The sequence below is a fragment of the Puma concolor genome, chromosome A1, assembly GCF_028749965.1.
Source record: "Puma concolor isolate L17-30 chromosome A1, mPumCon1.1.hap2, whole genome shotgun sequence".
Classification (NCBI taxonomy): Eukaryota; Metazoa; Chordata; class Mammalia; order Carnivora; family Felidae; genus Puma; species Puma concolor.
In genome coordinates this window covers 102123079-102135237 of record NC_141667.1, presented here as the reverse complement: position 1 = coordinate 102135237, position 12159 = coordinate 102123079, and the positions used below count along the sequence as shown (strand labels likewise).

Genomic DNA, 12159 nt, shown 5'->3' with positions numbered 1-12159 from the left:
CTAAATGACCTGATGTTTGCACCACAAGAGACTGAAGGGAGGTATTGAATTCTCCAGTGTCTTCTCTTAACCTCAGCTTTTGAGCTTGTCTGAGGATGTGGGCTCTGAAAGATTTCTATTCAGGGAGCATTCATCTCTTGTGAAGCTGTATCTCTTACATATGATTGAAATTTTTACCTGAGCATTTTCAAATCAGATGAAAATGAAACTTGATCCCTATATTAGGAGAGCAGAGTTGGAGATAAGGTATGGGGAAGGTGGAAGGGAGAGGACAAAGAAAAGTTGAGAGAGTAAATTGGGAATTTTCCTAAATTTGAAAGCAAGTGCTGTTCTCTGCCAAATATGAGGGTCAACTGTACGTGTGAAAATGAATATCCACTCTCCATATTCCACCTCGATGCTAGAGACGAGAGTGGTCTCATCTCAAATGCTAAGTAGATGTGAGGAATGCTTCTTGGTAGCCCTTAACTAGCCTGGTGTAAACTTTTCATGAACACTGTACTTTCCTATGGTAGTTTGGGCATATAAAATACTGGATGTTCGTTTGTTTTGCTATACTGATGCCCTTGAAATTTATTAGAATTAATAAAAATGTACAGTCTACAGTTGAACTAAGTCAGCAGAATCCTGAATGGTTTCTTATTTATGTGCTAATTATTTCATATTTAAAGATAAAGTAATTACTATTTAAAATGATAATCATTCTCTTTTTAATAACTTCTTAAAGATCTTAAATATTCATGCGAATTTTGGAATTGTTTAAGTTTTCAAGGTTAAAAACATGAATTTTATTTCAGAAGGCCCCAGCAAGTACATTTTTGAATCTTATTTCAAGACAAGTGCCAATTTAAAATTTACTTGAGTTCTTTAACCTTCAAAAGTGCAGGGAATTGTTGATCTAACAAAGAACTACTAGTCAAATCCCCATCTTACCAGCATCTGTTACATGGGCAGTTTTCAAAATTCTTAGGAAAGAAAAATGTGAATTTATTCCTAGGAGACTAATAATTTCTCATAATGAGTCAAAACACACATACATACCCAGTATGTGGCCATTTTCAATTTGTCCCTTTTGTGCTGCTTTGTGCTTTAAATGGGAACTTTTAAAATTAAAAGCTTCCAAGGGCATTCACTGAGTTGTTTTTTTCTTTCTTTCTTTTTTTTTTTTTTTGGTTTTGTGGAATCCTTCCAAATCTTGGCAATTATTTCCTGTGAATGCTGCCAAACTTTTCATAGGCAGATACCGTAACTCCAAATGTTTTTTTAATCTGGTTGGTAATGTCCTCTGGGCTTTAGAGTATCTATGTTCCCTTAATCATTCCAGCCTCCTGTTAGCAATCTATTAAACAAATGAATTTCGGCTTAGGACTTTACGTATGACCTTCCTGCTGTAATACAAAGAAATAACAGTAACAAGATAGCTTTACCACTTACGTATCTCCTAAATATGAAATTAACGGCTGTTCTCGGGCATTATGTTATAAAAAGATTATTTACCAAAAGTCTCCAAGTGGTTGACTTTTATTTTTGTGTTTTCATGTGTGTAATGTAGCTTAAGTAATTTCTGGTTTGGGACTCAACGGATACTACCCGGTTTGTATAGAATCTTAAATTCTCATGAATTATTGAGTGGAGAGACCTCAGAGAATGAGACATAGAGCAGGAATGCAGTCTTGTGAATTTGTGTACTGAATTCTTATTCAGAAGACTTGCTTAAATATTACCAAATAGCCAGCAACAAACCACATTTCCAAAAGAAGGGATGAGTATTGCTTTTGTGCCTTTTTTTTTTTTCTTTTGTATATTAATTCCCAAATGGTGCTGCTAGGCAATGTGGGTAAGCGTGTTTGGAAGGTTAAGGTCAGTCTTTGAAGCTAACTTACAAAAAAGGACAGAACATTAAGGGGAAATAATTTGGTCATGCTTTTTGTGTCTAGAGGTAGTTCCCACCCAAAGCCCAAGCCCGCGGAAGCCGTGACCGTTTTCCTCTCCCCTGCTCTGACAGGCGGCCTTGACCATTCAGGATAGCCACATCCAGGTCCACAAGCTGGCTCTCCGGCAACAGGAGAGCCTCTCCCCAGGCCCGTCTTTTCGAGGGGGCCCGCTCTTTCAGGACCAGGAGAAGTCCCGCCACCTGGAGAAGCAGCGGGAAGAGCTGGCCAACGTCCACAAGCTCCAGTACGAGTTCCAGCAGGATCAGCGGCGCTGGCACCGCAGGTGCGACCAGCAGCAGCGGGAGCAGGAGGCCAAGGCGAGCCGGCTGCGGGAGCGCGAGAGGGAGTGCCAGTCCCAGGAGGAGCTGCTGCTGAGGAACCGCGGGGAGCTGGACCAGCAGCTCCAGGAGTACCAGCAGAACCTGGAGCGGCTGAGGGAGGGCCAGCGCCTGGTGGAGAGGGAGAGGGAGAGGATGCGGGTCCAGCAGAGCCTGCTGTGTGGCTGGAAACACAGTCGGCAGAGTAGCCTTCCCGCAGCATTTTCTCCAGGAAGCACAGAGGTACGGGCCTTCCGTGCTTGTGGAATTGGTGTGTAAGGCAGCTTCTCAAAGACAGGTTTAGTCGTGGTTATTCCTGCGACATTGACCGGATCCGGTATCCGCCGTTTTGCTGTGGCGTTAAGAGCTCACAAGAATTAATCTATAGGTAGCAGAAATGAGGAACCTGGTGCCTGGGTGTCCCGGTCAGTTAAGCATGGGACTTCAGCTCAGGTCACGATCTCACGGTTCGTGGGTTCGAGCCCCGCGTCGGGCTCTGCGCCGACAGCTCAGAGCCTGGAGCCTGCTTCAGACTCTTCTCCCTCGCTCACTGCCCCTCCCTCGCTCACACTCTGTCTCTCAAAAACGAATAAACTTTAAAAAAAATATTTAAGAAAAAGAAATGAAGACTTTTAGGGAGACAGGCATAGAAATCTTGGCTCACGCTACAGAAATTTGAAAAACCTAGGTCCTATTTGGATCAAGGGCTCGTTGTACTCTGTGATGCCCTTATGCAAGGGAAGAAACACAGAAACAAGTCTTCCAGGAAGGCAAGGTTTGTCCTAAGGCATGCTCACCGTGAGCATGCTGCCTTTCCTGTACTTGAAAGACCTCTTTTCTTGATCGTGCCTTCAGAGTTTTATATAGATATACCTTTTAGCGGATTAATTAGCTGTTAATGTGCATCTTTGGGTACTGAATTCATCAGCTATGATACTATTCTGTTACTTTAGTTTTATTGTTTTGTACATTGACGTATTGAATTTGAAACCTGTTTGTTTCACTAATAGTTAACATGAGTATGCTAATTAGTGGCTGGGCCGGATATAAAATCTTTTTAAAGATGGTCTTCCATTCGTACACCTTCTACTCGTGTTTGACAGTGCCCCTTGTTCCCGGAATTTGCTGCACTCTGTGCACATAAATACTTTTTACCGATAGTGCATAAAGTTGTAAAACGTGATAAGATTATAAGAAGGATCTGTGATGCATACGATTGTCCTTTCGAGTTGGCTAAATTACATTTATGGCAAATACCTCGTGTATGTGCATATATTTTCAACAATTTATTTAGCCAAATTGAAAAATGTTGTGCTCTCTGAAAGTGGTAGCATGCCCGCTAGGTTCTTTTGTTTTTTGCTTTTGTTTTGTTTTTAAAGATAGGCTGGACACGGCGAGTTGAAGTTTTGGTCTGAGCTCATTTAAAGGGGGTGGGAGGAGGTCTAATGCTCTTATTAAAATCTTGATGGCTAGAACTATTAGAAATAAATACTTTACGAAACTTGCACAAATTGCTGGAGAAATTATTGTACTTTTTTACATTTTCTTACACAGGTAATGGAACTTAATCGATCTGAGAGTTTGTGTCATGAAAATTCATTCTTCATTAATGAAGCTTTAGTACAAATGTCACTTAACACTTACAACAAATCGACTCCATCGGGTGTCCATCAGGATGCCACTTATCCCCAGAATATATCTAATTCGGATTTGGTAAGGACTAGTGAAAATCAAGTAGACCTCCACCTGGACGTTTCTCAGCCCTTGGATGTCAACCATGAACTGTGGACAGCTGCTGGGTCCTGTCATCAGATACCCCCTCTCCACCAAAGCAGCAAGGATTCTTGTAAAAATGGTAATTAATGCTTTAAACATCATCTGTATAGTTTCAGCAAGAAGCTGTTTGTCTGAATGGTTGGCTCTTCTTCAGAGTGAATCAAAGTGAGCCCTAGAAAGGGAATAAACTGGTTCTGATGAGCTGGAGTTTGTGGTATAAACTTCTTTTTGGTGAAGTCTGGGCCATCTTCTAGCCAAGTTTGGAACATGGTTAGAGGGCTTTGAGGATGTCACCAAGGTGTAAGAACCAGACAGTGTTTTCAGATCTGTGGGTTAAATGATAGATACCAAGTTGCTTCACTTTTAAGGTAAAGTTATTCCTCACTGTAGACCCTACCACGTCCCGATACTCATAGTCGGCTCTCAGAAATAAAAGATATAGACAGGGTTTGTGTTAGGACTTTATGGCCTATCAGGGCAATTTCCTGTAACGTTAGTGAAATCTCTCCTGCTATTAAACACCTCAAAATGAAACTGTTAACATCATTTGTCATTGTTAAAAAAAAAAAAAAAAAGTGTTGTGTCTCCTTAAGTACCTCATAATAACACAATTTGCTAATCCCATTAAAGCATTTGCCAAATATAAATGAAAGGCAGCTCCGGTTACCAACTCCACATGAATCCAAGTGATTTAAATCTATGTCTATTATAAATTGTTTTCTAGGGGATATGAAGTAGGGAATGAGAAGAACTTGAAACCTCTCTACTGAAAAACAGATGGCACGCAATAGAATAAACAAATGGCTGGCCACATGGATGTGAAATAAATCACTGACAGCAAAATCTTTCAGAAACATAAAACAAGCAATAGTGTAGAGATCTTCAGAACTTGACACAGATTTGTTTCTATACTTTATATATATTCTTAGTTTGGTAGTGGGATAATTTCTCAGCGAAGGAAAGTTTCGAAGGTACTCAGCTTCTCTGAACTAGAGAGTGACAATTCCGACCCTGCCTGAGAGCTGATAGGTGACGGATCCAAAAGTTGTAAATTTTTAATAGTGGATGATAATTTGCCTTATTTCGTGACTGCTGTAACATTCTGATTTCTTGTCAGTGTGTAGGAGAGAATGAAATCCTTCTTTGAAGCTTCTTTTCAAACATCCTCTGAATAAAAACAAATAAACTGGAATGGTTCATTGAGATTTTTTTAAATAGGTAGAATTTAGAGAACGTGACCCCTTTATTATCTTGCAACTTTAGTATTGTGGACACCCCAATGAAGAATGCTTTTTCTAGGTGACCGTTGCTTTGCTGTGTTGATTCATTAAGTTGCTTTTGACAGTGTTTTTAATGTTGTTGGCAGTGTGGTTTCGCATACCGGCTTTGGTATAATTCAAAAACTCAGTGTGAGTTAAACCACATTCAGCTTTTGTTTAAAAGCAGCATCTCTCTCTTTTTGTATAGCTCCCATCTTTTCCTTTTGACTTGTGCTTCAAAGGATGAAGCTTTTAAACATTTGGCAGCACACTTGCAGGAGATAGAAAATGTACTAAGGAAATAAACAGTGATTATATCCAAAACCAGCCTCTCCACATGTAAGAAATTAGAGATAGCCGAGGGAAATGCTGAGAAAATGTACTTATGCTTCAGTTATCGTGTGTCCGGCGTAGGCCAAGGACACCGAGGACATTGGCGAAAGAGAGGAAAATCAACCTTGGCCTGAAACTCTCAGGAACATCCTGGTGTGTGTGTAAGTAGGGATTAGATCAGAATGCAATGTGTGCTGTTAAGCACTAGAGTTTTGCAACTAGTCAAAAAAAACAACAACCCTGTTTATATTTGTTTAGGTAAACGTGATAAGCACTTTCTGGAGGAGAGACGGGGAAGAGATTAGGAGGTGATAGAGAAGTGGAATGAAAATTGGATATACGTTCTTAAGAGGGTTGTCAGGGCCAGATAAAATTGTTCCAACCACTCTCAAGCTTTCACAGCTTTTAAAATTGAAAGTAGCACAAAATAAGCTGCCGATGGTGCTCTCGCCTGACTCCCGCACCCTGGGGTGGGGCAAGGGGGAGGCTCTGGGCTGGCAGAGGCGGAGGGGGGCCCAGGGTGTGCGGGTGGAGAGAATCCCAGTCCGGTGCCCGAATTAAGGACAAGGCAGCGTCAGCGTTCCCTGGCACAATTTGCCGCTGAATCTCTGGATGAGTGGTCATTCAGTGACCACCACTGAGGACCTGTGGCTCACGATATCCTGATGAACATTTGCCTCTAATGCTCTTGGCTGGTGTGTTTGTTAAATGTGCATTTAGCCATGTTTCATTAATGGCGTGCTGAGGATTTTACCCTTAGGCTTTAAGGTCAGCCGTATTAAGACACCTACTTAAAGAATGGTTTGCTCTTTTGTGTGCTCCGATACTGTGTCCATATGATCAGCTCAGATCAGCGGAAATGTGAATTTCTAGCACAGTAAGCCGGACGGAAAAAGTTGTGTGTCAATTAAATTCTTGCATGTGTTTAGACGTCCCGTAGATGGGAATTTTCATTGGTTTGTTCAGGTCAGTTTCACCAGCCACTTTATCGTGCTCTGGTTGTAATTGGATTTTGAACTACCCTTCCACCACTTGCCTCCACCACCAATTATATGACACCGCATTTCAAGGACTGGACTACGGTTCTCCATGGAGAAATCATTTGATGCAACAGTCCACTGAGATGCCTCTGTTCTTGTCTCCATTTGGGAGGAGGACCTGAGGTATAGTGACTTGGTCCCACAGCTGGTGAATGGTAGAGCCCCAGATGGAGCCCAAGAAGACTGGCTCTGGAGCCCATGCTCTTCACCATTACACTGCACATTGTTAATTTCTAGAAAGCTGTTTTGAATTGTGCTTTTTATAGAAGTTGGAGTAGAAGTGGAATAAATGTTGCCGTAATGCCTGGCAGGATGTTCACAATTACAGCCAGTTGTGGTGGTGGTTTTCTTCTCCTTCCTTCCTTTTTAGCATTACCATTTGGAAAATGTTTCTAGATACTTGGGATCGTGGTGGCCAGTGCTTGCATGGATTCTAAGCATCTTCAGATACCATAAATACCCTTCAGCTTCACTGTTTTCCCGTAAAACACATTTTCTTTTTTTTTCTAGTTTTATTTTATTTTTTCCCAATATATGAAGTTTATTGTCAAATTGGTTTCCATACAACACCCAGTGCTCATCCCAAAAGGTGCCCTCCTCGATACCCATCACCCACCCTCCCCTCCCTCCCACCCCCCATCAACCCTCAGATAAAACACATTTTCTTAAAGAGCATTTGTTTCTCTAATGTTACATAATAAAAACTCCATGTTGGGGCGCCTGGGTGGCTCAGTCGGTTAAGCCTCCAACTCTTGATATTGTTCAGGTCGTGATCTCAAGGTCATGAGATCGAGCCCCGCATTGTGCTCTGTGCTGTGTGTGGAGCCTGCTTGGGATCCTCTCTCTCTCTGCCCTTCCCTTGCTCGTGTTCTCCTTCTGTCTCTCAAAATAAACAAACATTAAAAAATAATAATAACTCCATGTTATTTGTAAATATTTTTTAAGTCAGCACCTTAAAGAACTCTACTCTCCAATTTTGGAAGTTGTTTCGTGAACACAATTCTTGGGTGTTTGAATATTGAATCCAAATTGGAGTTTGATTTTATTTATGGTGGAAGAGATGGTTGTTTTAAGAACTTAATCTGTACTCAGGGACACAAACTACTAGAAGACTTTAAGACTACAGAAAATTTGAATTTCTTTAAACAATATAGTCCCTGTAGGACAAGTGCTGTGTAATTGGACCCATGAAATGCTCACTTTACTATTCTTCTTAAAGGCAAAACAGATAATTTATTTCTGTGATTTTTTTTTTTTTTTTGCCTCTTACCTTTAGAATTCTAGAACTATTTGGTGTCTCTATTACTTTACATTTGATTTTTTTTTTCATTAAATACCAGGCAAAACACTCTATGGTATGGAAATTAGTACGAAATCTTCTTAGTCTCCCTTTTCAGTTATATTTTTATCTGTACCTCACTATTTTGAGGTTGCCTGGAGAGTTTCTTTTCAATATAGTTAAAGCATTATGGTTTTGCCATGCACATGATAAAATTTAAATCAAGAGCCAAATTTTATGCATTAGTCATGTTGCTATTGGAAGAAGAATAATTTTATTAAATTTGGATTCCAAAAGAGTGTTTCCCTTTATTACACATTAGGATTTGGTGCCCATCAAAGTATTATCAAAATTCAAAGCATTGTATTCAGAATATTTCATCTTGGCAGTGTTGTTGTTTTTAATACAGCTGTGTTAAACTTTCATTGATGTGTTTTTTACATAAGGAAAGAAAATAGAAAAATTTCCAAATAAAAAGCTAAACTGTAGTTAGTATTTAGGTAACAGTTTTTAAGAAGCGAGTGTATGATAATTTCTCATGTTTTTAAAATATCCCCTAATTCAGAAATGCACACCCTATTTGTGTAATCTGTGTGGAAAGAAGGCTGGCCAACAACCTTCAGGCAGTTTCTCAAAAAAAAGTGAAATTGGCAATGGAGAGTATAAGCTTCAAGGACCAAAGTGTATTTGAAAGGAGGGGTGTATTAGTTTGCTAGGGCTGGTGTAATAAAGTACCAGACAGGGAGGCTTAAACAAGAGAAACTGATTTCCTCGTGGTCGTGATTCTAGTGGCTGCAAGTCTGAGATGGAGATGTTGACAGGGTTCGTTTTGCTGAGGGCCTCTCTCCTGGCCTTCTAGAGTGCTGTCCTCCTCCTGTGTCTTTGCTTTGGTTTGTTCCCATGCATGTCTGTGTCCTAATCTCCTCCTCTTTTAAGGACACCAGTAATATTGGTTTAGGTGATGACCAATCACCTAGGTCATGCTGATGACCTCGCTTACCTCTGAAAGCTCTATCTCCAAATATATTATGAGGTAATGGGGGTTAGGAGTTGAGTATGTGAGTTTGGAGGTGGGGAATAGAGTTTAGCCCTTAACGCAGGATAAAATAACTGTTTTTCTCATGACAATAGTTGTAGGTATCGTGAAGGCTTTTAATTTTTTTTAATGTACCAGAGTTGAACTATGATTTAACTACATTGTGAGCCTTATTTACTTGGTTAGGGGAGTGAATTGAACTTTGAAAATTGTGCTAAATAATCTATATCTGCTTATTGATGTATTATCAATCCTGGATGTCAACACGTAGAAAGTGGGTCAGAAAATATTGAGTCTGTAGATTCGTTGGACCGTATTTCCAAACATAGGTCCTAATTAAGGAGCTTTGGGAATTTTGAGCTCTCTCTCCAAATGAGAGGGATAGTAAATGCTTTTATTTTGAGTTGCTTAAATGAACCAAAAATGGAAGGGTTGAGAACATTCATTATGACATCAACTTATTGTCTAGATAGATCTATGGGAGTTTATAGAAGTCAACACTGGGAAGTCACTGGGCAGCTCTTTTTCCTGTGGAATTTTGACTATCACTTTGGGAACATTTTTAAGGAAATCACAGTATTACTTGCTCTCGGTAATCCACGCCATGGCAAGACTATAAAGAACTGGACTCAGAGGCTTAATTTTAATGTTTCTCACTGACAAGTGTAGATGATTGACTTTCTCCTTTTGCAGATTTTGTACCAGGAAAGGGAAACATGCCATTTGCTTGTAGAGCCTGGTGAGCCCCCGGTGCTGACTGCCAACTTCCTGATTGCATAGTTCTCTGGGGGAAGGTTGGCTGTGTGAGCCAACTGGGCCAAGGCCATCCCGCCTTAGCACGTAGAGCCCAGTACACAGCAGGAGAGTAAAACAGCAGGTGGGTGGATTCAGAGGCAGCCAGCCAGCCATGTGGCTGCCTGTTCATTCCCACCCTGGGTTCCAATTTGGTTTCAACAAGCTGCTGAAGTTGAGTCCACTCAGTATGAATGATTCCAGAGGTTAGGCCTAGCCTTGGGTCATCCTTAGCTTAAAACACGAAAAAAAAAAAAAAAAAACTTCCATGTAAATATAGACATAAATGCACATATCAATATAAATGTGGTCTATGGTCTACACATTTTACCTTTCCGGTACAGTGTGGCTTTATTCTCACAGTGATTAAGGGTTGGGTTTGGAAGGGAAGTTTGAAACCGTTCATGTATTTAACATACCTGAAGGATAAGCGGTGGTCCTGTCAGTCTCATTGAGTCCTGAGACAGTGATCCAAAACTAGCAAAGGTTTCCCTTCCACAGGTCAGAATTTGGGACTCCTGTTATCACCCGTCTGTCTATCTTGCAATGGAGGTTCCATTTGGTAGGGCTTGCTTCAAATGTGAAGTGTTCAGCTGAGGACTGTTAATTTATGTCTGCCTAAGAAGAATATGACCATCTGGCTCAGTAGGTGGCAAACTTTTTCTTAAAGGACAACGTAGTGAATGTTTCTGTCTTTCCGGAATATCAGGTCTTTGTCGCATATGGTCAGCTCTGCCATGGTAGCTCAGAAGCAACCACAGACAATGTGTAAAGAATGAGATTAGCTGTGTTTCAGTAAAAGTTTATTTATAAAAGTAAGTTTTTTTTTTAAATCCACTTCAGTTGAAAAGGTTATACTCCTCGTTTTGGAATTTCATCTCAATTTACTTGTGGTTGAATTAATAATGTAATATGGCACTTCATGGCACTTAAAAACATTTGAATTCATGGTCTTATTTGTTCTTTACAGCAGTCTTGTGACAGTTAATGTCGCTGTTTTTCAAATAAGGTGACTTTTGTCTGTTACTTTTTGTTGAGTCTCTGTGAAAAGATGAATTTAGAAAAATAGAGTTGAACGGTTGGAGTTTAAGGCTGGTGGCTTAAAACTTGGAGAGACTCCCGCAGCCCCCTACCGTCCTGACCTCAGATCCACATTCCTGTGATTATGTCATGGAGGGCTATCCTCTAACTATGAGGCTACATTTAGAGAAGTAAGGTGTCATAGGTGGGATTGGTTGCTGGAACCATGGTTACTATAGCTGACTGTGCCTCATGGTTTCTGAAAAAATGAAATAAAAGTATGAATTCCTCTGTTCAAAGATTCTCATTTGGTAGGACATGGGTGAGGCTACACATTGGTGTATCTAAATTCTCCTTAGGTGATTGCAAAGCAGCCAGCCTGTACCCTTTCCCTGGTGTGCTGGGCATGATGTTCAAGAACCTCAGCTGAAACACTAACTCTCATTCCTATGGTTACATGATTTCTAAGCCTTCGTTTCCCATCTGTACAAATTGAAAGGACGTGTTAACAGAACTAAAGGGGAAAAAAAGGCGTGGCATGTCTTGGGATCTGAAGAGTATGTGCTTCCTTCCTACCTTCTGGAAATAGTTCTGATTGTGATTCAGGGCTGGTGTGCTGTTTCCTAAATGTCGCTAAAGACAGTAAGATTTATTTGTTTTTCTTTATTTTTTTTAATTAAAATTTTTTTTAATGTCTATTCAGTTTTTAGAGTCTATTCAGTGCAGAGCCCGACATGGGGCTCAAACTCACAAACCGTGAGATCATGACCTGAGCTGAAGTCGGCCGCTTAACTGACTGACCTGCCCAGGTGCCCCATAATTGTTTTTGTTTTGTTTTTTGTTTTTTAGAGAGCAAGTGCGACTGAGGAAGAGGGGCAGAAGGGAGAGGGGAGAGAGGGAGAGGGAGAATCTGAAGCACACTCTATGCTCAGCATGAAGCCCAACACAGGGCTTAATCCCATAATACTGGGATCATAACCTAATCCAAAATCAAGAGTCCGATACTTGGGGTGCCCGGGTGGCTCAGTCAGCTAAGCGTCTGACTTCGGCTCAGATCATGATCTCATGGTTTGTGAGTTTGAGCCCTGCATTGGGCTCCCTGCTGTCAGTGCAGAGCCTGCTTCAGATCCTCTGTCTCCCTCTCTCTAACCTTCTCTCCCATTTCAAAAATGAATAAGCATTAAAAAAAAAAAAAAAAAAAAAGTCAGATGCTGAACCAACTGAGCCACCCAGGCGCCCCCCAGTAAGATTTAGATTGTGAACAAAAAAGACCTAAATTGGGGAACTTTTTTAAAACTCAGAATGGAAATCACTTATTAAGGGTAACCGTGTTTCTGTATCGGTCTGAGAGGAGGTGTTTGTTACATGTCACC

At 40.7% G+C, this 12159-nt stretch overlaps 1 protein-coding gene across 2 annotated transcripts in view; it reads left to right on the top strand.

The window, feature by feature from the left end:
* ARHGEF28 (Rho guanine nucleotide exchange factor 28) overlaps nt 1–12159 on the top strand; it is a 311363-nt gene that overhangs the window by 278595 nt on the left and 20609 nt on the right. For both annotated transcript variants that reach the window (XM_086699008.1, XM_025924359.2), the window contains 2 exons: nt 2006–2494; nt 3806–4106. In XM_086699008.1, the coding sequence (XP_086555134.1) occupies nt 2006–2494; nt 3806–4106 (790 nt within the window). The remainder of the gene's footprint in view (nt 1–2005; nt 2495–3805; nt 4107–12159) is intronic.